Source organism: Penicillium psychrosexuale (genome assembly GCF_028828465.1).
Source record: "Penicillium psychrosexuale strain IBT 29551 chromosome Unknown utg000002l, whole genome shotgun sequence".
Lineage (NCBI taxonomy): Eukaryota > Fungi > Ascomycota > Eurotiomycetes > Eurotiales > Aspergillaceae > Penicillium > Penicillium psychrosexuale.
Window position 1 is genome coordinate 214,707 of NW_026643187.1, and position 24,524 is coordinate 239,230.

At 49.9% G+C, this 24,524-nt stretch overlaps 11 protein-coding genes across 11 annotated transcripts; 7 read left to right on the forward strand and 4 right to left on the reverse strand.

Moving 5' to 3' along the window:
* Positions 1-1,637: 1,637 nt before the first annotated feature.
* On the forward strand, positions 1,638-5,858 carry N7518_001208 (glycerol-3-phosphate dehydrogenase GUT2; the record flags this gene model as incomplete). Its single annotated transcript, XM_057182136.1, has 11 exons — positions 1,638-2,068; positions 2,146-2,405; positions 2,457-3,785; positions 3,835-3,863; positions 4,170-4,318; positions 4,341-4,381; positions 4,432-4,504; positions 4,560-5,253; positions 5,307-5,504; positions 5,561-5,704; positions 5,757-5,858. The coding sequence occupies 11 exons, from the start codon at positions 1,638-1,640 to the stop codon at positions 5,856-5,858; spliced, it is 3,450 nt and encodes a 1,149-aa protein (XP_057043586.1).
* A 1,419-nt stretch (positions 5,859-7,277) lies between these two features.
* On the reverse strand, positions 7,278-7,598 carry N7518_001209 (uncharacterized protein; the record flags this gene model as incomplete). The annotated part of the gene is made up of 1 exon (XM_057182137.1): positions 7,278-7,598. The coding sequence occupies one exon, from the start codon at positions 7,596-7,598 to the stop codon at positions 7,278-7,280; it is 321 nt and encodes a 106-aa protein (XP_057043587.1).
* An 85-nt stretch (positions 7,599-7,683) lies between these two features.
* On the reverse strand, positions 7,684-7,986 carry N7518_001210 (uncharacterized protein; the record flags this gene model as incomplete). Its single annotated transcript, XM_057182138.1, has 1 exon — positions 7,684-7,986. The coding sequence occupies one exon, from the start codon at positions 7,984-7,986 to the stop codon at positions 7,684-7,686; it is 303 nt and encodes a 100-aa protein (XP_057043588.1).
* A 3,318-nt stretch (positions 7,987-11,304) lies between these two features.
* Positions 11,305-12,169, forward strand: N7518_001211 (uncharacterized protein; the record flags this gene model as incomplete). Its single annotated transcript, XM_057182139.1, has 4 exons — positions 11,305-11,377; positions 11,431-11,465; positions 11,585-11,711; positions 11,769-12,169. The coding sequence occupies 4 exons, from the start codon at positions 11,305-11,307 to the stop codon at positions 12,167-12,169; spliced, it is 636 nt and encodes a 211-aa protein (XP_057043589.1).
* A 563-nt stretch (positions 12,170-12,732) lies between these two features.
* N7518_001212 (putative Golgi matrix protein) lies at positions 12,733-14,612 on the forward strand (the record flags this gene model as incomplete). Its single annotated transcript, XM_057182140.1, has 5 exons — positions 12,733-12,766; positions 12,814-13,388; positions 13,442-14,157; positions 14,209-14,315; positions 14,371-14,612. The coding sequence occupies 5 exons, from the start codon at positions 12,733-12,735 to the stop codon at positions 14,610-14,612; spliced, it is 1,674 nt and encodes a 557-aa protein (XP_057043590.1).
* A 338-nt stretch (positions 14,613-14,950) lies between these two features.
* N7518_001213 (guanylate kinase) lies at positions 14,951-15,803 on the forward strand (the record flags this gene model as incomplete). The annotated part of the gene is made up of 5 exons (XM_057182141.1): positions 14,951-14,963; positions 15,042-15,146; positions 15,217-15,365; positions 15,425-15,517; positions 15,567-15,803. 5 exons carry the CDS (start codon positions 14,951-14,953, stop codon positions 15,801-15,803), a joined length of 597 nt encoding a protein of 198 aa, XP_057043591.1.
* Positions 15,804-16,178: 375 nt separating this feature from the next.
* On the reverse strand, positions 16,179-17,515 carry aspD (septin aspD; the record flags this gene model as incomplete). Its single annotated transcript, XM_057182142.1, has 6 exons — positions 16,179-16,520; positions 16,575-16,788; positions 16,858-16,995; positions 17,050-17,131; positions 17,188-17,316; positions 17,377-17,515. The coding sequence occupies 6 exons, from the start codon at positions 17,513-17,515 to the stop codon at positions 16,179-16,181; spliced, it is 1,044 nt and encodes a 347-aa protein (XP_057043592.1).
* A 311-nt stretch (positions 17,516-17,826) lies between these two features.
* On the forward strand, positions 17,827-18,235 carry N7518_001215 (mitochondrial 54S ribosomal protein bL32m; the record flags this gene model as incomplete). Its single annotated transcript, XM_057182143.1, has 2 exons — positions 17,827-18,130; positions 18,198-18,235. 2 exons carry the CDS (start codon positions 17,827-17,829, stop codon positions 18,233-18,235), a joined length of 342 nt encoding a protein of 113 aa, XP_057043593.1.
* Positions 18,236-18,980: 745 nt separating this feature from the next.
* N7518_001216 (SKI complex subunit WD repeat protein SKI8) lies at positions 18,981-20,225 on the forward strand (the record flags this gene model as incomplete). Its single annotated transcript, XM_057182144.1, has 7 exons — positions 18,981-18,983; positions 19,034-19,070; positions 19,127-19,387; positions 19,443-19,609; positions 19,662-19,755; positions 19,808-19,994; positions 20,045-20,225. 7 exons carry the CDS (start codon positions 18,981-18,983, stop codon positions 20,223-20,225), a joined length of 930 nt encoding a protein of 309 aa, XP_057043594.1.
* Positions 20,226-20,379: 154 nt separating this feature from the next.
* N7518_001217 (kinetochore Spc25 family protein) lies at positions 20,380-21,225 on the reverse strand (the record flags this gene model as incomplete). The annotated part of the gene is made up of 2 exons (XM_057182145.1): positions 20,380-20,924; positions 20,994-21,225. 2 exons carry the CDS (start codon positions 21,223-21,225, stop codon positions 20,380-20,382), a joined length of 777 nt encoding a protein of 258 aa, XP_057043595.1.
* Positions 21,226-21,455: 230 nt separating this feature from the next.
* On the forward strand, positions 21,456-24,508 carry N7518_001218 (uncharacterized protein; the record flags this gene model as incomplete). Its single annotated transcript, XM_057182146.1, has 3 exons — positions 21,456-21,558; positions 21,608-22,804; positions 22,857-24,508. 3 exons carry the CDS (start codon positions 21,456-21,458, stop codon positions 24,506-24,508), a joined length of 2,952 nt encoding a protein of 983 aa, XP_057043596.1.
* Positions 24,509-24,524: the final 16 nt, after the last annotated feature.

The window sequence follows — 24,524 nt, forward strand, 5'->3', positions numbered from 1 at the left end:
AGGTCGTTCAAGCCGTGATTGTCTCTTGGTGCCTCTTACCCCACATTACCCCGGGTCTTCCAGGTCATGTCCCGCCAGTCTATGCAGACTGTGGCGATGTGCTCAACCGAGGGCATTCCGCACTCCGGAATTCTTCCGCTTGACGGGTTTGAAGGTATATCGTACTGTATTGATCTAAGCGGACCAAGTGTATGGAGTATGTTACCTATAGTTATGTACATTATAGTTAGTATTTGATTGCTTGAGTCTTGTATCATCTGTGGTTTCATATTGTGTTTAGGAGGGTTCACGTCGCTCTTCTATGTTTTGCTTCTTTTATATATAGTATCTCTCAATTTTTGGTCTTTCAAACCTTTGTATTTGTGTTGAATATGACATATATCATAAACTGACTGTGTTTAGGTAGATCGTGGTGTAATGCCCCTATTTGAGATATCCACTAACAACAGAAGGATCTCTTTTCCAAATTAGGTTTGAAGGGGTGCTTTTTTCTAAGAATTAGGGAATCCTTCTGTTAGATTTTGAATAACTAGTACTTATGGTTTTTTATAGTACGGAGTATGATATCACTGTCGCATAAGGGACTAGTGAAGATCATATCCACTCGCGCAAGGACTCCCTTCTCTTTTTTAAACACCTTCTAGAAAGAAGAGCCTCAATTGGTAAAAATGATTTCACAACCGAAGATTCCATGGTGGGGCTACTGCATATCTTGGAAGAAAGACGACATTTTTGACCAAAACCGGAATCCAACCTGCAGGGATTGGCAGTGGGGCCAAGGATAAGAACAAGGATAAAGATATGTATGCACAGGGGGGAATTGAGCAATCCCAGCAAGTGGAGTAGATCCAAACAAGGTGTTCATAACGGGGGGCCCCTGGGCTCCGTGGGCCGGATGGGGCAAGATGGCTGTCTGTGACTGGGTGAATGTCCATGGAGCTCTCAGTCAGGTGGCCACGAAGAGATTGATCAAGGTCCAGACCCATTGAGACAGATCTGCAGTCCCGGGCATCAACGATGAAATGCAGAATCGGCTTCCCGACGCGATTGATATCATATGGATTGTCGTCCTTGGGGGTAGGATTGAGCGCAAGTGGGAAGCTGTCCAGGTGGAATTCGGGAAATTTCTTCGCGTCATGTGTCGTCGAAAACCGGACGGAGTTCCCGAGCCAATTGGTGTGGAAATGAGGAAAGAAGAGGTAGGTATAGCCCAATCCCCACTGTCGCGCTGCTCCAATGGTGAGCTGTCCTGCGGCCATGACGCAGAGCTTTGTTGTACTCGTGACACCCCTGTATTCATAGTGGAAGGTGTAGCGATCGAGTATTCGATACTCTGTACCTTGGAGATTGTCGCAAATCTTGCCTTTCATAGATGTGCTGTTGTTGACAGGTTTATTATATCAAGTTCGTCCAAAAAAAAAAAAAGAGGGAATTCTCATAGCTGTGGTCTTTTTTTCCCGCCCTTCGCCTCTCCCCTTCAGTTCTTCCTCTCCCACTTCTCTTCCTATCCTCCCCCCAATCTTCTCCTCTATTCCTCCGATCTCCCTCTTCCGGCGCTTATTCTTGTAAAGCAAGTATCCCGGATATTTGAACATTTGACCACATTACATCACCGTACATCGGAAAAATCGCAGATAATGGCCGCTCGGCACTCGCGCAAGTTTTTGCGACCTCTCCTCTACACATCGGCGGCCGCCGCCGCAGGAGCAGGTGTTATCTACATTTCTTACCGTCCGCGAAATATTCCGGGCCTCGAAGCCCCTGCCGTTCCTCCGCCAGGTTACTACAAAGGCAAGCTGGTCCCGCCCAGTTTCCCTTCGATCAAGTCTCGCCTCGAACAGATTGAGGACCTCAAGCGCAGTGAGGAGGAGGAGGAATATGATCTGCTTGTCATTGGTGCCGGAGCCACTGGAGCCGGTATCGCATTAGATGCCGCCACACGAGGCCTGAAGGTCGCGGTGGTGGAGAGAGATGATTTCAGTTCGGGTACCAGTAGTAAGAGTACCAAGCTGGTACACGGTGGTGTCCGTTACCTTGAAAAGGCCGTGTGGGAGTTGGACTACAACCAGTGAGATTTTCCTTTGAAAGATTTTGGGGTCGGAATGACCGCATCCCCGCGCATCCCTTCTAACAATCGCATCGCAGATATGCGCTAGTCAAGGAGGCTCTCAGAGAGCGCAAGTACTTCCTAAACACAGCTCCCCATCTGTCATCATGGCTGCCAATCATGGTGCCTGTTCAGAAATGGTGGCAGGCTCCGTATTTCTGGGCCGGCACCAAGGCCTATGACTTCTTGGCTGGTTCCGAGGGCATTGAGACCTCGTACTTCCTCACCAAGAGTAAGGCCATTGATGCGTTCCCCATGCTGAAGCGTGACAACATCATTGGAGCAATGGTGTACTATGGTGAGTAGCCAACACGGACCCCGCAAATGATCTAGGCTAATTCCCGATCAGATGGTGCTCACAACGACTCCCGCATGAACGTCTCCCTCGCTATGACCGCTGCGCTCTACGGTACCACTGTCGTGAACCACTTGGAGGTCACCGGACTGAACAAGGATGCATCCGGCAGGCTGTGCGGTGCGCGCGCCAAGGACATCGTCGCAGAGAAGAACGGCGAGGTCGCCAAGGAGTTCAACATTCGCGCCAAGGGTGTCATCAACGCCACTGGTCCCTTCTCTGATTCCATCCGCAAGATGGATGAGCCCAATGTCAAGGAGATTGTGGCCCCCAGTGCTGGTGTTCACATCATCCTGCCCGGTTACTTCAGCCCCTCAAACATGGGTCTCATTGACCCTTCCACCTCGGATGGACGTGTGATCTTCTTCTTGCCGTGGCAGGGTAACACCATCGCCGGTACCACTGACCAGCCCTGTGAGATTGAGGCTCAGCCCCAGCCCACTGAGAAGGATATCAACTGGATTCTTTCGGAGATTCGTGGCTACATCGCCCCCGATATCACCGTCGACCGAAGCGACGTCCTTGCTGCCTGGTCTGGCATCCGTCCCTTGGTGCGCGATCCCAAGGTGAAGAACTCGGAGGCTCTCGTCCGCAACCACCTGGTGACCGTCTCTCAGTCCGGACTGTTGACTTGCGCCGGTGGTAAGTGGACTACTTACCGCCAGATGGCCGAGGAGGCCGTGGATGAGGCAGTCAAATCGTTCAAGCTCAAGCCCCGCCAGCTCACCAGCCTTCCCGACATCAGTGGTGTCGGAGGCAGTGGTCTGGTTGCTGACGGTGCCGTTCTCGATGGTAGCTGCCAGACCCACCAGGTGCGCCTCATTGGTGCCCACGGTTACTCCAAGACCCTCTTCATCAACCTTATCCAGCACTTCGGTCTCGAGACCGATGTGGCCAAGCACCTCACCGAGTCGTACGGTGATCGCTCATGGCAGGTCGCTGCCTTGTCTTCCCCTACCAGCGAACGTTTCCCCGTGCGCGGCTGCCGTATCTCCCCTATGTACCCCTTCGTTGATGGTGAGATTCGCTACGCCGTTCGTCACGAGTATGCCCAGACTGCCGTCGACGTGATTGCCCGTCGCACTCGTCTGGCTTTCCTGAACGCCGAGGCCGCCCTTGAATCCCTCCCCACCGTGATTGACACAATGGCCGAGGAGTTGAAGTGGACCAACGCCCGTAAGGATCTCGAGTGGAAGGATTCCTTGACTTTCCTTTCATCCATGGGTCTGCCTAAGAGCTTCATGGGCCTGTCGCGTCATGATGTCCAGAATGGCCGTGTTACGCAGGTTGATGATGCCGAGCGTGCGACTTTCTCCCGTAAAGGTATGTTTGTAACAAACAATTCAATGAACCACAGTGCTGACCATTCTAGAACCTCCCGCGGATATGATTGAGAGTGACGTTCGTGCTACTATTGAACCCCCTGCCGCAACACCCGCGCTCAGTTAGACGTGTGGCATATATAGACCGGCTTGTATAAATAGAAGCGTTCCTTTTTTTTGTTCCAATATTGACACTATTTAACCAGGGACTTTGGAAAAAGACCCTCAATCCAAGACCTTAAGATGACGCTTTCCAAAAACACGCGCATTCACATTCGGAAAGTGCCACCCTGAGCTTGCTCGTAGTTTCAATTTCTCCAATTCCCTCATTTCTCTCCATTTCCCTATATCTTGTCCACACTCACACACCATGAATACCAATCAGTCTGATATTGACCTCCAGTCGCTGCGCTCTGTGAAGCGCAAGTTGGACCCAGAGAACGATTCTGTTGTACCAAAGCCAGATTTGGAGGAGTCCGATCCCTTTGGAGACGAAAGCCAATCTGGCGTGAAGTACAAGACCATGGCGTGGTGGTAAGTGTTTCCTTTTCCACAGGCAGGATGAAGCTTATCCTTTCAACAGGCAAGCCGGCATGAGTAAGTCAATGTCTTGCATATTGTCCAGCCTTCTCTAACAAACCGGTCAGTCATGATCGCAGAAACCATCTCGCTTGGTATTCTCGCGCTGCCCAAAGCGCTTGCTGTTCTAGGTCTTGTTCCGTACATTCTCCTCCCCGCTGACTGCAAAGGCCGATGAGCTAACCTGTTTGTTCAGCGGCATCCTAACCATCCTCGGGGTTGGGATCATCTCGACGTATACCGCATATACCATCGGGCGATTCAAATGCCGCCATGTCCAAGTGCACAGTATGGCTGATGCTGGTGATCTTCTGATGGGAAGGGTTGGACGGACTACACTGGATGTGGCCCAGCTCGTCTTTTTTGTGTTGGTCATGGGAAGCCATATCCTCACCTTTTCCATCATGATGAACGTTCTCACCGAACATTCATCCTGCACCATCGTATTTTCGGTTGTCGGTCTACTCGCCTCGTTCATGTTGACCCTTCCACGGCGACTTGAGAGGCTTTCTCACATCTCCTCCGTGAGCTTTGTGAGTATCGTCGGAGCGGTTCTTACTGGTATGATTGGAGTCACCCTTGTCAAACAAGGCCCAGTGGAGGTCCCGGCTTTTTCGCCTCCGCCCAAAGTGCATGATGCCTGCCTTGCTATTGCAAACATCATATTTGCGTACGCAGGACATGTTGCATTCTTTACCCTTTTCTCCGAGCTCAAAGAGCTCAAGGACTTCCCGAAGGCTCTGGCGCTTCTGCAGATGAGTGAAATGGTCTTGTACACAGTGGCTTCTATTGTGATATATGCCTATGTTGGGCCAACTGTCAACTCACCTGCTCTCAATTCTTCAGGACAATTGTTTCGCAAGATCTCCTATGCAATCGCACTACCTACGGTACGTACTTTTTCCCCGTGGGCTTCTTCGGATATGAGCTAATTAATGGACAGATTCTGATCGGGGGTGTGGTGAACGCCCATGTTGCCGTCAAGTTCATTTACGTTCGTGTCTTCCGGGGAACCAACTCGATGCATACCCAGTCATTTAGGGCGCGGGTAGTGTGGACTGTTACATGTGCGGGGCTTTGGATCTTGTCGTGGATCATCGCCGAGGCAATACCGGTTTTCAACGATGTACTAGGGCTTGCGGTGTGTACTACCTGTCCCTGACCCCACCTGCAGCGAGTACTAATCATTCCAACCAGAGTTCCTTATTTGCTAGCTGGTTTTCATTCGGTCTACCTGGGCTATTCTGGCTCTATCTGAACCGAACTTGTTGGTACATGACCTGGCGACAGAGGGCATTCTTTGGCTTCAATCTTTTTCTGGTGTTTCTTGGATTCGTCATTGTAAGTTGAGCTCCACTGTGGTTTGAAGGATCGAGTTAACCTACCCCACCAGTGCATTGTCGGGTTGTACTCGTCTATTCGGTCGATCTTTAACAACCTTCGCGAGGGTGTTGGAGGAGGTAGCTTCTCATGTGCCGACAACTCCCTCTACTGAGGCAGTCTTACAGCCACAAAGAAAATGATTTGGATGGGGGATGGGTAGGCTAGGTTTGGAAATGGGCAATTACACTCGGGTCACAGCATTAACGAAGCACGAAGAACATACGACGCAGAGAACTATCCAGCTACATTGTATAGAATAAATTGAGTTCTCTTGCACAGTTTCACAGATGTAGGCGATATGCAAGTAGCCGAGAGTCTGCGGCTGCTACCCTTCAACGGCTAAGTGGCATGTGCTAGATCTCACAAGGGATCCTTGTCCTCCCGATCGGATCAAAGGCAGTTTCAGGATTTCAGGGAAGACAAATGACATCTTTTATGCAGCGGAGAAAGCATAAGATTAAATTTATTCGTCCAGCTGTCCTTTTCGGAGAATCAGGCCATACCTAAAGTTAGAGATAGTACGGCGGACTCCGTAGTTAGCTGGTTCCTATATTTCCTCGGCCGGGAGATTTACATCACGTGATCGGTTTCAAATCATTTAGGGTTTACGTCACGTTGTTATATAACTCCAACTATACAACTAACAATGTCGTCTTTATCTATTCCGGCCTTGCAGCCCGGATTAGCCGATGAAAAGCCGAGGCTGTGCAGGGGCGTACTCCATCCAGCACACAAAACGAGAGTTAAGGATCAAAATAGGGGGGGGGAGGGGGGCAAATGGGAAATTGCCAGACATCCTACGGAGTATGTATGTGGATAATGCTTCCTGATAGACATTAACAGTACTCCGTACGTGGCCCATAAAAGCTAGTTAGTTAATGAATGACTCGCATATGGTAACCCCCTGGGAGTTAGTGGGCTCGGGGAATTGGCTGCAGCTACTCCGTCCGTACTCCGTTGGAAGGTCCCGAGGTCGCATACCCGTTGGTATGTAACACCATCTCGGACTAGATTGATATGTTAATTATGTTAGTGTTAGTATCGTGTTTCGAGAAGAATAGAGAGAATTAAATAATGCCAACAACGCAAAATAAAAGCAGAAACAAGAATTTAAATCAAAAGTCAAAGAAGCGGGGATATATAGCAAACCCCGTAACCAAAGTAACAATAGCTACTCCGTACTCCGTAAGCTACAGCTGAAATAATATCCACTTCCTGACGTCTGATAAATGATTCTTATTAACTAAATTATATTTTTAGCCCAAGTGCTGCTCCCATATATTGGGTTCCCCTCTTTTTTTGCGTAGAAGCCCGACGTATGTATTGTGTCCCAATCAAGACAGGGATCAGGGCCCCATACTTATTCCCTGTACAGCAAAGGCCCCGAAGGGTGCAGAGGAAAAGTGGAAACAGAACAACGGCAAGGCATACATGCATGCCATCATCACACCATTTCCCCGAGGATTGGGGAAAGAAGGGCGTGACCAGGAAAACCGGTCCTTCGATTTGCTGGATTTGCTGTGTATTGAAATCACATGGATTCGATCCAATGATCTCCCCAAGGCAAATCCCAACTCCATCGTTTGTCTTGCACGCAATGTAGACCAACCGTGTTGATCTCCGTGCAGATGTCGCATGGGAAGGAAATGAAGCGGTATATCCCGGCGGGATCTGATTCTGGTTCTAGCTGTGGGCTCTGGTCGGCTCGAAGCTGGAACTTGCCGTGGTGCACCAGTACTATGCGAGTAGAATGCGACGGAGGAGAGTAACGTGTCTCGTGATGTAGGACATTGGGCACCTTCGAACCCACACCCGCACTCGTCTCGCTGTACCGCGCAAGTTCCAGAGACATCATGCAGAACCTCGGAGAAGGAAATGGAAGACCCTCTTGGCCAGTGCTAGCATCGCGTACCGATGGACCGGCAATTCAAGCGTAGCTAGTTGGCGACGCCATCGTAGTTCGTATTTCCTTGGTAGTTGTTCCAGAAACGAGCCACGGCGCTCTGGGCGACGGGCGAGCCACGGTAGCGTGTGGTAAGGAAGTAATTGAAGAGGGCGAACTCGTCTGGCGTGAGCACATAGCTATCTGGTTGGGCTTGGATGCGATTCCACAGTTCGGTAATGGCAGCCTCCAGGACGGCGGCCGATTGGGCATTCACGGGGCCATCTTCGCATTCGCGAGCGTGTTCTAGAGCCTGTCGAATCTCCGGCCAGTTTCGTGATAGAGGAAGGTTGGCCATATCGTTGGTGAGGGGGGTGTTCAGCTGGTGGTGTGCTGTGTTTGAGGGTCGTTGGTGAGGGAGGTTTTCACGATTGATGTTTTTGTTGGGGGGAAACTTGGGAGAAAAGGGAAGATGTGCGCCGCGAGGGCTCGTCACAAGCGAAAAGGGTTTCAGGCCAAGTAGAATGCGGAAGAGATGAGACTTTGCATAAGACCAAACAAGAAAATCCGAATCTTTTTTCTCAATAATTAAATGGGAACAGGTGTGGAGCAACGGGAGAGGGAGGGGAGGGGGGGAAAAACCGGGCCAGTAGTCCCGAAACCTATATTCATGAGTGTGACATCCGATAGCGAGGTAAATGCAGATGGAATTAGTTGACCTGTAGGCTGTGGGACGAGGTTCAGGAACAGATCGGACTTTACCCCGAAATTGGAGTCCACAGATGAGAAGATAAGTCCAAGGGAAGTCCAACGGTTCTCCTTTCTCCTAGAGACGTGAATGGGACCACACGCCATTGGCGAGACCTGGAAAGACACATAATCCATAAGGCCACAAGGGTGTAGTTTGCATGGGCTCGGGATTGCGCCGCGCTCCCTTGGCGTAACGGTTTTCTCGGGCAATTTTAATGACATGCTCCGGCTAGCATCGAACTAAGCCGTCTAGGACCCAGATGAGACACGGTGGAGACGGGTGGAAACCGTCACGAACGTGAAGGTGATTCGTCGAGGAGTTATAGGGTTCAAGGGTCAGTGTCGCTTCAAGCCGTCGACTGTGGTTGGAGAAAGGGGGGGGGGGGCGTTAATGGCCCCAGAGCAATGTCCGGTGCATCAGTTAAGTGGAACCGGTGCTCCGGTCCTTATGGTCCTTGAGGCTCGTGGGACTTGGATTCTCCGAAGCATTCCAATCATTGCCGAGTTCGATATAAACATTGCGTTAGCGCTGTTCCGTTTCGGATTTTCCACTTACATATGATTTATTCGTTCACATTTTTATCCTGGTGAAAGGGCGGTTGATCTCACCATGCGTGCCATGACGATACGTACTGACTTCCGAGACCTCACACAGTTCTTGTTTTCGGTCACGAGCGCCTTTAACCGTCGAATCTCAGGGGTGATTCGTCCGAAACCCAAACGCTGTGTTTCTAGGAATATCAAAATTGCCGGGTATCCTCTCCGTTGCAGTCCGGGCACGAAATCACATTCTGTATGAGTCCCGATGTCGCATTCAGGTGTCCTTTTTTTATTTTCATTATTTTTATTCCCGCAAATGTCTGTTTACCCCTTTCGACAGAGGCAACGCGTTGCAGACATGACATGAGGCATTTGATGCGTTCTGGCGAGTGCACACGCCATTGTTTTGGTCCAATTGTGTGAATTAGACTCTTCGATGTGATCTCGGTCGTTCGAATATGTCGAGCTTGAAGCAAACATGCATATCGAGGGATGCGATATCCCAAGCCCTAAGAAGCGTAAGCGGGAAGCGTAGGAAGGCTAGGGGTGACCAAAAGACGGCAAATGTTCGAGAGCAAGCATTTGCCGGTCAACGCCAGCAGCCTAGACCGGATAGATTCTTTTCAGAGAAGTCAGAGAGAAGGACAACACAGAACAAAGTGAAGAAAAAGCGGGAGGTGCCTGGAACACGGTCCACATAAAAGCGCAACTCTAAATGTCCCAAGGCCCCGGCTTCCCCCTTCGAGCATCTTCCCTTCCTTCAATCTCACATTCCTGAAGAGCTTGGTTCCTTGCTTTATCTCTGCTCTTTAGGTTGAACCTAGTACTGCCAACTCGCAACCCACTTTAGCAGGCAGCTCTGGCTCTGGAATAGCGGCAATTCATGGGGTAATGCGGCCTAACACGAGAAGAAGCAAGAATGATGTCCGACAGAAAGCATCTGCCATGGTACTTCGAGGGATCAGGGCATTTTCCCGGTCTCGGCCGCATGCCAGTATGATAAGGTCATGGAGGTCGTGAACCCTGCTACAGTGAGCTGCGTCAGACTTTGAAGTTTCAGGAGTTAAATTTTGACTCTGCTAATACCAAGCTCAATAGGACCACCCCAAACAAGACCCACACGGACCTTCAAGTGACAAGAAACGACCTTACCTTAGATAACATTCCAAGGAATTCTCTGCGGAACGTACCAATTGTGCCACATATTGCCTCGAATGCAGATTGGAAGTCTGCGAAGTTCCAAACCTGCATCCGTGATTGAAGAATACTCTCAAATGGTGGCAACATACTTGAGCTAAAATAGCCCGCGCAATGCGGTACTCGGTGAGGATGTGGCACAACTTCTGTTAGCTGTCATTTTGGAAATGGTAGGGTCAGAGCAGGATCCTGATCACGAACCCATCCGGTATGGCCAAGGAGATCTTATGGGCTGTGCGAACCCTAGCGAAATCTCGTCTGATATTTCAGACAGAACTAGCAATGTGAATATTCCGAGCCACTGATACCGTTGCCTTACCGGCCTGATTATTCGTTGATCATTTGAGTCTCTTCCTGAACTGGTGTCTTGGCCTGGAGTAGCTTTCGTTGACCGAGAGAAACTTGGAATGATACGGGCATGGCACATAATGGGATTATTGATCGATTGCACTAATTGATTCTCGAGTGCTGTCATTGACCACAAAAGCTAATATACCAGTAGTATGATTTGTTTTACGTTCAGATGGTCAAGTCCATCGTTGCTTTCGATTGTTGTTACTTGACTCTGCTGATGAACAACCCACGGGGCTCTTTCTTGCGTACCAAGCTCTTCAGGGCTAGTTATATGTCAATTATAAAGTCTCGCACTTTTTGCTTGTTCTACCCCGTCTATCTAGCTATTCTCTTGCATTCTAAAGCTACACACGGGTGCAGGTTCTATACATAAAAACTAGGCAAAGATTGCGAATTCAAATATTCTAGACAATGTCAAAGGCGAGGTTTCACGTAGTCTATAGGATTTGGATAAGGTTCATACTCCATCTTAAAGGAGTTACAAACTGTGCTCAGTCTCTTTCCCTTGCTTTTTATACAAACAATAACTACCCTGTAGTTCCCAGACACAGGTATTTGCATATTCACATAAAAGCCAAGCTTAACCAAATTGACCGGAAAACACGGATAAGAGTTGCCCAGCTTTATTTTTTTGACATCTCGAGGGCGAATAAGGCTTCTAGCCCTGCTGGAGGCCTGGAGCCCTGGAGATCTATACTGCTGACTAAGCTATAGATAAAGATTCCCCCACCAGCGCGCCATTTCAACTTTTGACCTGCGCCGATCACGAATTGTGAGAACCCGATTTGCCCGAACAAGGTCATTTGAAAGAAAAGAAGGATTGGATATCGTCGCCATGGTGTTCTATTTCACATCGAATGTCGTTGAGCCCTCCGCCTTTATTTATGTCGGCAAGGACAAATTCGAGAGTATGTCACCGACTTGGTCAACCTAGGGAATAAACTTCTAACAATGGTGTCAGACGAGGAACTCATAAAATATGGATTGGACAATGATGTCTGGTATGTTCCCCGGTATATATTTGTAGAACTTCGGGGCTGATATTCGCAACAGGGTCAGTCTTTCCCCGTCCGACTTGCGACAACGCCAATCGCCCTAACCCTATACACTTGCAGTTCCACGTCGACAATTTGTCAAGTGCACACGTCTACGTACGCCTTCGAGAAGGCGAAACATGGGACAACATCGCCGCGCCGCTTCTAGAGGACTGCGCCCAGCTCACGAAAGCGAACTCCATTGAAGGTCAGTCCTCGACATGAATCCAAGCATTCGTACCGATGGAGACTGACTTCTGGGAAGGAAACAAGAAGGACAACATTACCATTATCTACACACCATGGTCAAACCTAAAGAAAGACGGGTCAATGGCGGCCGGTCAAGTCACATTCCACAATCACAAGCTGGTCCGCAAGGTCTATGTCAAGCAGCGGGAGAACCCAATTGTCAACCGGTTGAACAAGACCCGAGTTGAGAAGTACCCCGATCTCCGAGCCGAGAAGGAAGAGGACACGAAGAAGAAGCAGCGCGGTGATCGCAAGGCCCGAGATGAACAGCGTGTGAAGGAAAAGAAGAAGCAGCAAGAGTATGAACAGCTCAAGTGGCAGAAAGATCATGCATATGATGATATGTTCACGGAAGAGAACCTGGAGGCCAGCAACAACCAGGACCGTGATGAGGATTTCCTCGACGACTTCATGTGATGGACACCGGTGGAATATGACCTTTTCCTGTGTGTACTTTTCACAGCCAGCGAACTGAAAATTATACCCTCTGCATTCTATACCACGGAGGATAATTGATATGAGTACAACAAAGCAGTCCTCTTATCCCTGTTGCCTCTTTTTATCTACTTCGGTCATATACAATGATATAGCGAGATAGATAAATACTCAAAACCCGACGTCTTACTAATGTCGTAAGCATGCTAGGATTATTTTTCAATGGACATACACCATAGGTGAATTCCCTTGGCATACTATGGGGAACTACGAGGCTCGCAGTGTGCCCCATACGCACTTAAGTACAGAACCATAAAAGATCCAAACATGTCGAGGTAGATACAGGCCAAAAAAACACACCAAATTAAAAGTGAAAATTAAATTAAAAAGACAACCCTAGAGAAGTAGAATAGCCCTAGGGAGGTTGATAGATTAATCATCGAGCCATAGGGCGGAAAGGGCGCTAAGCCGTGTTGACAGCTTACCCTGTAACCTTAGGAATTCACCATCTTCCTCTCCCAAGGCCTTTCCAAACACCACACAGCATGAGCGAGGGAATTCCACCGTCTGCTACACCAAGTAAGGGCATCCATTTTGTGAATTGGAACCCGCTGACCCCGCAAAAGGCGCAAAGTCCAAGAAGAACAAGAAGAAGGCCGCGAAAGCCAAGGCCGACTCCAAGGCCGACGAGCCCCAAGAGGATGCGCCAGCCGATCACAATGACACTGATGTATGTGGTAAACATCCCCCGATTGTCATTGTACCTTTGCTGAGACCCTACAAGAACGAGCACAATGATGCCAACGAGGCCGTACAAGTGCCAGAATCCAACGGCGCCAAGCCCGCCACGATAGACGGCAGCCTGCCTGATCGGTCTGTCAAGAACCAGGAGCCCGTGGCTACTAGCGATGCCCCCCCACGAACCGATAGCCAGTCCGACCCCGCTTCCGATGGCACCGAGCCAAAGGACCGATTCGATGCACTTGTTCGAGATCGCGACTCGTTACGCGCGGAAGTAGCCGATATGCGAAAATCATTGGAACAGATTCAGTCCAAGCACACCGCAGACATGGAAGCCCTGCAGCAGAAATTGGAGGACGCGGAGAGCAAAAAGGAGCAGGCGGAAACGCAGTTCCAGATGCTCTTGGAACGAGTTAACACCATAAAATCGCAATTAGGGGAGAGACTCAAGGAGGATGCTGTGCGTGGCTCAGAACTCACTACTCGGGCTTTTTGGCTAATCTTGCCCTATAGGAGGAATTATCTCTAGCACGATCACAGATCGAAGAGCTCGAAGATGAGAACGACCACTTGAAGGAAGAGCTCGATTCAAAGTCCAACCAACTGTTAGAACTATCGGGCGACTCAGCAGAGAGAGAGAAGGAGCTGTCTACTCTTCGGGACCGGACGAACTTATCCCAGCAGAATTGGTTCAAGGAGAAGGAAGAATTGCTCTCGCAGGAGTCATACCTCCAGTCGGAGTTTGAACAGGCGAAGGAGGCTATGCATAATTGGGAAATCCTTGCCATGGAGGAGCGGTCTATCCGAGAGAACCTCAACGAGAAGGTCGGGGATCTGGAGGAGCAGCTCAGTAGCCTGAGAGATGGTTATGAACGCGCCACCCAGGAACGCGACACCCAACAGTCAACAGTTGACGGCCTTCAGCGGGCTTTGCAGGAAATTCAATTGGCGCGAAAGCAAGAGCTGCGGGAGCTTGTCGAGAGCTCTGATTCTCAACTCGAGGAGCTCAGACGCTCTCTACGGGAAGCACAGAAGCAGGCCACTGACGCTGACAAGGGTCTGCAGAAGGCCCAAGAAGAGATTGAGCGAGTCCGACCATTTGAGAAAGAGGTCAAGGAGAAGAACCTGCTGATTGGCAAGCTACGGCATGAGGCAGTCACGTTGAATGATCATCTGACAAAAGCTCTACGGTTCCTCAAAAAAGGAAAGCCGGAAGATAATGTTGACAGGTATGTCCTTGTTATCTCAAACTACCTCAATTGCACACTGACTTCATACAGACATATTGTCACGAACCATTTCCTGCACTTCCTTGCTTTGGACCGATCTGATCCGAAGAAATTCCAAATATTGCAACTGATCGCTGCCCTATTAGGCTGGAACGACGGTGAGTACTGCTAAATGCAAATAAAAATTTCTCGAGCCGATCTAATTATCAATAGAGCAACGTGAACAGGCAGGTCTTGCTCGCCCAGGGACCTCGAGTATGCCCGGGAAGCTCCGAGTCCCTGGCACTCCCCTCCGCACGCCGAGCACGCCAAACCTAGCGGAGTTCATGGACAACGGTGCCTCTAGTAAAGAGACATTAGCCGAACTATGGTCTAATTTCCTGGAGCAAGAAGCCGAGGTGGGTAATATGAATCCATCGCGACGAGGAAGCCACCAAACCCTGCCTCCCAAATGATCGAGTGCAGAAATGTATGTATAAAGCAGGAAGGCCAAGTACTTGGATATTGATACTTTGATACATTGGTATTTGTCCTTTGATCCTTATGTTTGATACCTCGCATGTATACAACCTATATAATAGCCAGTGCCAAGAAATACAAAGGCCCAGATGAATTTGTTCCGCCTTCCTATTAAATAAACAGGCTAAGCTGTATTTGGACGGAACAAAGCCGTCTTCAGCTAAATAATCGCTTTATTCATTTTTATTTCAGTCCTTATATGCCTCTCTTGTCCTTCCGTGGTTTTTCAGCGTTTTTCAAACCATTAGTACGCGCGACTCACTCTGCATCTACAATGGCCTCCGCTGGTAAGTAGAAATGCACCATGGCAGAACACAACCCCATGCGACGCAGACACAACTGACAGGACCACTTCTATACTAAAGCCTACCGCCCTATTGTGATTTCCGGCCCATCGGGGACCGGAAAGTCGACTCTGCTCAAGCGCTTGTTCGCCGAGTACCCCGATAAGTTTGGATTTTCTATCTCGGGTCGGTGCCAACACAAAGGGAGGGGTTAAACAAATTCGCAAACGGCTTTGCTCACGCGCTCCCTGAATAGAAACCACACGATCCCCGAGACCCGGCGAGCAACATGGCCGTGAATATAACTTCGTCACGAAAGAGGCATTCCTCGACCTAGTGGCCAACAACGGGTTTATCGAACATGGTTGGTGGACACTGCGCACGCTACAAGAAGAGAGTTCGGACGTTAGTTAACGGATAGCGCAGCTCAATTTGGCGGAAACTACTATGGAACATCTGTCCAGGCTGTCAAGAATATCGCCGAGAAGAAGCGCATCTGCATACTCGACATTGAGATGGAAGGAGTCAAACAGGTGAAGCTGACGGACCTCAATGCGGTAGGTGTCCTAGACAATCCGATAATGGGGCTCTACTGATGATCTATAGCGTTTCTTGTTCCTTGCCCCGCCTTCTCTCGAGGTGTTGGAGCAGCGTCTCCGTGGCCGTGGCACTGAGACCGAGGAATCTCTACAGAAAAGACTCACCCAAGCCCAGAACGAGCTTGAGTATGCAAAGCTACCGGAGGCTCACGATAGGATCGTTGTGAATGACGATCTGGAGAAAGCATACGTTGAGCTGCGGGATTGGGTTGTTGACGGTGGTAAGTTCGGTGCTGCGCAATAGTACACTACATTATGCATAGGAAATGTGATTTAGTCGACATGGCCAAAAAGGCGACAGCCCCGTTTGATATCTTTCAATCCAAGAATAGAAGTTTCTCTCGTCAAGTTAAAATTAAGAAAACTAAGTACATGGAAAGCACCAGAGATGGCACGAGCACGGGAGCGCCAATTCTCTTTTTCCCCGGCAATACAAGCTCAATGGTTCTCCCAAGAAGACACAAGATGGGATGTAGGATACGACAAAAACAAAACGCAAAAGAAAGGAAAAATGGGATATCTGCAAGGGCCTGCTGGCGTCAAAAGAGGACAGTAAGTTTTCGAAGAGCGCCGTCGCGCAACGGTCACAGCGCTCACATCAGACATGAAAGATCAGCGTTTAGTATCCGTTCATGCCTGTGCGCTGCGAGTTGCGGCTCAGCTCTCGGTCCGCGGAGGGGCTGATGGGCCGGTTTCCACCGGTGTGGCCACCACCGGCAGCGCTGCTTTCCTTCAGGGCAAGCAGCTGCTTGGCACGGAAGGTCTCGTAGTGGATCTGGCTGGTAGTCTCGACCAGATCCTGAAGGTGGGTGCGGGTCAGGAAGTTGCGCAGGTAGACGAATTCACAGTGGTTCTCGTCTTCGACGTTAATGACACCCCAGCGGTTCTGGCGGCCGCGAACCTGCTTGCCGTTGACAACAATGGTCTTCTCACTGCCAACAACCGAGAAAGGAATGATGTCCTGTAACCAGAGGTCAATATCCAATCAGAACAGCTCTACCTGGGTCGAGCATACCTTGATCTGAGCGTTGATAGCACGCTCCTCATCATCGAGCTCGTCATTATCGTAAGGGTACATCTTCAGGTTGTGGAAGGCGAACTCCTCCTTGATGCGCTCCTTGAAGGCCTGACGCTCTTCGAGGGTGAGGGAGTCGGACTTGGCAATAACGGGAACAACGTTGACGACATCGGAGAGCTTCTTCAGAACAACGATATCGATGGGCTTGAGGCTATGCGGGGTCAATGGGTTAGTCCAAAGGAGCTCCCAGGAAGCTAAGGAATGCGCGGGGTAAGCTCACGCATGGCCGGAGGGCTGGATGAAGAACAAGCAGCAGTGAACACGAGTATCTTGGATGTAACGCTCACGCTGAGCGGTGAGTTCCTTGCGCAGGTATGCCGAGTGTTGATCCTTAATGTACTTGACAATGGGGTCCCAGCTGATCATGATTAGCTTAGACCTAGTAGCTCCATCTTCATGGGGCTTGAATTACCATCGATCGTTGTTGACCTGGTCACCGTAACCAGGTGTGTCGACAATGTTCAAGCGAAGACGCACGCCGTTCTCCTCAATAACTAGTCACCCGTCAGCTATTCCGCATCGATGCCCAACTCCCTGATGATAAACGTACTGTGCGACTCTGTCTTGATCTCGGTGGTGGAGCGAACGGGTTCATTGGGGGTGAGACGGCCCTTGGAGTCAATCAGGTGGGATGCGAAGATAGTGTTGATCAGAGTCGATTTTCCGAGACCAGTCTGGCCTACGCGTGAAAGCATTAGCTGAGGCTTTCATCACCGCGCAGGTATTGCCCAACACATACCGACACACATGACATTGAATTGGAAGCCACGCTTCAACAGCTTGCGCTCGATTTGCGAGGTAATGCTGTCAAAACCGACATGGCTATGGGGGAAAACAGTGGGCTGTTGAGCCGTAGCTGCGGTGGTAGCGGTGGCCATTATGGACGGAGAGATGATATTAAAGCTGAACGAAAGACAGAAATAGAAGCCCCAAAAAGACCCGAAGAGAAGAGAAGTATGTAGTTGAAGCAAGAGCACCCCTTATTATCGTCCTCTTTCCGAACTCAGGGGTGGGCTATTCCTAATCGGGCCTAGCGTCTCTCCACGAGAAAACTACCGTCTTCCCCGATTGCGCTTTTGCTTCAGACCTTGTGATAGCTCGCACCACCAGCTGAGGACGAACCCCGTTTTTTGTTCTTGAAAATACTCTCACCATGGCATTGCGCCTCCTCCCTTTCGCTCCGGCAAACATGTCGCGCTCACTTCTGTCCGAGTACCTCCAATTCCCCCGACTCGCTCGGTTCCTCCCGATCACACCCATCGCGACCAGCGGATTCCTACAACCGGTTTCGATCTCTCTCAATATCCCATCCCTCCTCTCCGATCTTTGGGATTCCGTCCTGCGCGCCGTTCCTAAGAAGAAGACCTCCCACATGAAGAAGCGTCATCGACAAATGGCCGGCAAGGCCCTCAAAGACGTGAAGAGCCTTAATAGATGCCCGGGCTGTGGCCAGATCAAGCGTGCTCATCTTCTGTGCCCGACTTGTGTTAAAGGTAGGGCCGGAACCCAAGCTGGAGGAACATATATTTGACTATTGCGGAAAAGCTGACTAGTCAACAGACATCAAGGAATCGTGGAGGACTCTGGATATGGCATGAGAGCACTGTAAGAAATAAGGGCTTGTTCTTGGGGAATCAGGATCAATATTCCCGGGATCCCAGTTTCAAGTTCACCAAAAGAGATTGTATTTCTAGAATTGGATGTGGATACATGCTGCATGGCAACTGGCGTCTTGGTTTTGCGGGGGAAATGTTTCGATATGACTTTATAACAATCCGACCTAGGTCGGATTTGAACGCTGTGATCTTTTCAATTTACCTCTTTCCATGTAACTCCGGAGCCAAAGGCACTACGGAGTACAATTGTAGATGTTATGGTGACGGCGGCTAGTCCGGGTGGGAATAATTAGACATGTTCATGCTATTACGACTTTACTACTCTATATGTGAACATTTCTGCCTCTACTTGGTTCATACTTGGCTCACTATTAACTTTGTAGCCATGTAGTCGAGACAAGAGGTACTAGATAGATAAATGTAGTCAATAATACCAAGTACAGAGTAAACAGTGACTATTTCAACCCTGATTAGCTCCAAGCTTAATTTTATTACCTGCTATCCAATAACATAATGACACTTAGCTCAGTAGAGTCGTTGTAGCACGGTATATATATATACCTAATTTGCATGTGGTAACCATCATCTTCAACAAGATGCCTCTATCAGCCGTAAAGAGAAAAAAAAAGGCGCCGATAAAGGCGGAACGCGCCTTCGGGCCCCAACGTCATTGCTCCTCCGCAACTAAAGTCTCGACACAGCCGTGAGTGAGTACGGCATCATCAGAATGGTAAGATCAAATCAAAAACCAATGAAATTTATCGCTAAGGGACATTTCAGTCGAAACAATACCTCTCGAGGGGTTCTGCGGACAATGGTGGGCTTCCCGATGCACATATATCCTGGGTGATTTGGCTAATACCTGTTTTACAGCGCACATTATTGATATCTTCTCGCTGGCTATAACAGACAAGCAAATTCTATCAACATCGGGTGCCTCGTCCATCAAAGTGCATTCCACCATCGACGCTGACTTCCCGCTGGTGCAGTCCATTGATGGTGCCCATACCATTGGCTGTCATCACATCGTGACCAATGGGAATGGCTCTCGTGCAATCACCGCTGGGTTTGATGGCGAAATCAAGGTCTGGTCTTGTCAGGATGGGCATTGGGCTGCAGACACCAAGCTGACTGGTAAGAACTGCCCCTCTTTGATAGCCTACAGGGTGCAATACTAATAGAACCACAGCCGACCTCACAAATGCCGATGCCTGGGCCATAGCTATTTCCGAAAATGGCCAATACCTTGCTGGTGTCACGCAGGAGGGGCGCATTAATGTATGGGATTTGGCTGCCGATGGCACTCGGATTCGAGACCATGAGACCAAGGGCAGCTTTGGTACTTGCATCGACTTGGTGAGATTTCAAATGCAGCCAGATACTGGCCCCTGTTAACCTTGACGTCTAGTCCCCCGATGGTCGGTTGATCGCTTCAGGCCACGAAGACGGCGCAGTCTACATCTTCACCACCGAAACAGGCCGCATGCCATTCTCTCTTTCAGGTAAGCGAAGTTGTCTGAGCCGAGCAGAAATACAAGTTCTAATTCGGCCTAGGCTTGGTCAATCCCGTACGAGCTGTGGCTTTCTCGCCTAAAAGCAAGATCCTAGCAGCTGCTGGCGACTCCAAGGTCATTGTGCTGTATGACACTTCCTCTGGTGAACAAATCGCCAATCTCTCAGGGCACTCTGCCTGGATCCTGTCCCTTTCCTGGAGTGACACTGGCGAGTACCTTTTGAGCAGGTCAGTCAATATCCTCTGCGTCTATACGCCGGCAAGCTGACATTTTCAAGTTCATTTGACGGCAAGGTCAAGGTTTGGTCCATGGAGACCAAGACCTGTGTCGCTACACACTCAGAAACAGATAAAGCCGTTTGGAACGCCAAGTGGCTTCCCAAGATCGGCAAGACAGAAGGGTTCGCCACCGCTGGCGCAAACCGCAGCATTGCATTCTACCGCGAGGCTACTGGGTAAAGGAGTGGCTGAATATGGGGTGTTGCAGACATGTCCTTGCAACTGCGTTATGACGATTTCAATGGAACCTAGAAAACCTTACTGAACTATGCATAAAAATCATGAAATTCGTATTGGAACAATGACAGTGACCCAAACGCCCGTGTACTTGTGCTTATTTCATCGCCTCCACAAACAACTTGCGCATCCGCTTCAAGAACGCCCCAAAATCTCGGTCATCGTTCACGAGATCTACGACATGCTCCAAAGCATCCCGGTCAACCTTGGGGCGCGTATGGAAAACCTCATAGTCGCGACTGGCAGTGCCCAATTCAAACCAAGCCTCCGCCTCCCAATCCTTCTCCAATAGATGGCTATAGACAAACTTTAACCGGTCCTCACGCCCGGCGCCTTCAATTCTAATACAAAGGTAATCCTGCCAGAACTCCAACTCCGGGAAATTGAGACGCGATTGCGCATCTAAATACTGTGCGTGAGACTTCTGTGCCTCGATCTTTTGACTTATAGCCTTCTGCGTCTCGGCAATCTGCTGCTTCAGACGGTCGCGTTTGGTAAGGCGGGCATCGCGTTCCACAGTGATAGATGAGATAGCCGCGTGCATTTCAGCCGCTTCGGCTGCTTCCTTTTGAAGGGTTTGTTCATGGGTTTGTGATTTGAGGTTGAGAATTTCGATATCGCGCTGTCGCATGCGCTCGTCCTCTGGCAGGTTTTGTTAGGCACAGTCGTGGGATATGGTGGGAACGGGGGTGTTCAAGTATCAACTCATACCTTCATATTCAGCCATATTAATGTGAAACTGGTTTCGTTCCTCCAAGACTCGTTTGCGACCGCGCTCAATAAATGCGTCGAACTTCACTGTGAATTGTGCCATGGTATTGCGGAGGTCCTCGAACCCAAAGTTGATGCTGGGCAATGAGTCTGCCATTGACGGCGCGTCCGCCGAGGCGAGTGGTGGGCGCATGCCACTTGTTGAGAGTGACGGTTCGAATGAAGAAGCCATAGTATTGAGAATTAGATTGTGAGTGGTGTATGGTGAAGTTTGAGGTTGACGCGGGGACAATGCGAGAGTTGTTTTGGGTTGCGGCGCAACAACTTTGATTCTTATCGATAAGGATCAAAAAACTTTCCGGTACCGTCTCTGCATCCTGACATTATGCGCATATGTATATGACCGGGTGAATTCTGACTGTTGAATCAGTTTCGACATGGTTTCGCCAAGTCCTGAACCTGATGGATGAACATACAAGCAGTGCTCTCCACTATGGGCACGTCGGACGAGCTGTCTATCTTCCTGAGGAGCAGGAATGGACATTCACTCGTTCTTTTGCTAGGCGTAAGTACTTGAGCCTCCTTTTCTTCAAACCTGCTAACATGTTCACAAGCCCCGTTGATCAAGTATACCGGTGTGACCAAGACAAAAATCCCATCGCCTTTCCGCTCAGCCAAGGCTCGACCAATACCCAGAGTACCCGAGAAAGACCCTAGGAGATTGATCACAAGCGCGCATCCTGATTTGGCGGCATCGTGGTCCTCCATTCGAGCTGAACCTTTGTCGAAAGCTATCACGACTGTAGCCGAGAAATATGACCCGGAGGTCTCTGAGCTTTTTGATCTCGGTTATGCGGTGGATCAAAGGCGTCATGACAAGAGGCTGCGCTCAGTTGCAATTGCGGTGGCTGTTACCGGGGAATGTCGTAATATAATCTCATTTCGAACACTGGAAGAGGAGATTTTGGAGTTGACTTCTCCACAGAAGTTAGCATTCCGTGCTCCATCAATCAGTGACCAGGAAATGTCTGAATGGTCCAAGTGTGGTGCGCCGGTACGTCAAGTACACTTTGCACGTCCCTTGGAGGAGAAGCCCATGTTCCTGGCTGCCCGTCTCCCTGCAACGACTACAATATTCCGACCTCTTTACCACTTCGACCCTGTGCCTATGTGCCCTTCGGGGGATAGTATACTGGGATCATCCACCCCCTTGAAAAACTCTCGGCTGGATGCGAATCCAATCGCGGAGGTATCTGTGTCGCAAACAGGTGGCTTCTCACATGCCGATGTGACCTTTAACCCCTGGTATCAGAGACAATTCGCCATTGTAGACACCGGAGGTAAGTGGAGTGTCTGGGAGATCACCGGCAGACAGCGACTCCAGCAGGCCACTTGGGCTGCCGAGCTTGTCAAATCAGGCTCGTTGCCCATGCAGGATTATAAACGCAGACATGGTTGCCCTCGCCTTGATGGCTGGGCATCGATCGAGTGGGTCCATGATGTTGGATCGCTACTTGTCTCCAATCGTCACAACGTCATAATCTATGCCTTCACGGATGACCAGATTCCAGCACGCACGGTTGAGCTGGGAATGACAAAGCCATCTGAGTGGGTTTTAGATGTTCAAAGAAACTCGCGCAAGCCATCACAGTTCTTCGTCCTGACGACAACGAGAGTAATGTGGTTTGATGTCGGAGCCCTACCGGGCGAGCATGATACAAGTCTTTCACTATACCCTCGAGTGTCCTGGAGGCACTTTCGAGACCCCGAAGACACGACCTTGCGACTTAGCGACATAGTCGTATACCAAGGTATGTGCTTGCGCGATTGAACACGGACTTCCAATACTAAGCTATTATCTAGATCTGTATCTCGTTCTGTATTCACAGCTCACCCGGCTAGTACAAGCATTCCCTTGTCCCTTCATATCCGACGAAGAGACTGAGTCCATATCTGTACCCGATCCCCTGGTGCTAGATGCGCCCCTGTTGGCGGATATACCGTCAACTCAACACGACTCTGTCGTGCGATTTTCGAGATTCGTATTTAGAGAAATTGCCCACTCTATTGCACCAGTGGGTAGGAATTTCTACAACGCCGACTTGCCACTCATCAAGCTTTTCTGGATGGATTCCGATCTCGCCGTCCATGAATCTACTTTCGAAGCCCCGCGCGGGAACCCAGACGAGCCGGACTCGTTTCGTGAAAGCAGCATCTTGCGGTTGAGAAAGCGTTATGCTCCGACAATATGCGCTGGACCCACCGATGACTTTGTTGTGGATGATTGGGATGAATCAGCGACAAAGCAAACGGTTGTTCGTCGTTGCAAGCCCCAGATGGGCCGCGTTGATACAAGGTCGGACTTGCAGTGGACCCTGGATTTTTCTGGCGTCTACCAAATAGCGACAGGGAAAATGAAAATGGAAATCCATCCACAAAAGCAGACGAAGAGATTAATGCCCAAACCAAGGACACTTGATGCGTTAATAGGGGACCTCCAAATCGAAATGGAGAATGGATCGGACCGACCTCCAGGCAAGACCATGGTTGAATTGACCGACAAGAAACTTCTGGCCGAGGGTCTTGATGAAAGAGCAGATGATCTGAAACGACTAATCACAGCACTCGTCTCTGAACAACCGAACCCCGACGCGCAATGTCGGTATATGTTTCTACCACTCCCACCACCGAACGGCAGTTATGGCATCCCGGCCAAACTCTCAGGCGAAGCAGATAACGATCTTTTAAATACCTATGATCGAATCGTCGATGATTGGATGTCTACCCTGCCTCGCGCCATCCCCGTGCAGACACGACTCATGAAAGAAAAAGTCATTCGGGGGGTTGCTGTCGAGCTCATCCTTTCACGCCTAGTAAAAATCTCTACCTCATTAGATAGCATCATACTGCCCAAGCCCACAGATCCTGTCGAGGACCAAGCAATTGAGAAGGCAAATGAAAAGGCCGCGACACAGAACAATTACCTGCAATCGAGCTACTTTTCATTATCATCATCGCAGATTCCTGCAAGCCAATCATCAATGGCCAAAAGCCAAGTCTTTGGATCTGAACCGGACGCGATGCCAGTCCAGCAGTCCAAGTACACCGCAGTCCCGGTCTTGAGTGGCCTCTCAGCATTCACCACATTCAAGACCCCACGTCCAGCACCACGGAACGTGACAAGCCTCCTAGCGCACTGGTCGGTAGGTACCAACCCGGAAGACTATTCATGGGAGAGGATGGAAGACGAGGAAATGCGGGAGACGAGGGCACGCACACCCAGGAGCAGACGGAAGAAGCGCCCACAGCCTCGTGACCAATCCCTCCCTGCGACTCCGGTAATCCCTATGATCCGGACATGGGACAGTCAGCCACTCGCACCTCCCCGACTCAACGTCGCCAGTAGTCAGCCCGCGATGGATGATGTGTCGATGACCCAGATGGAGCGGGGAGCTTTTGGAGCCCGACCACTCAAGAAACCGAAACAGAAGAAGAAAAGAGCAGCTGGATTTTAGAAATGGCTTATAGATC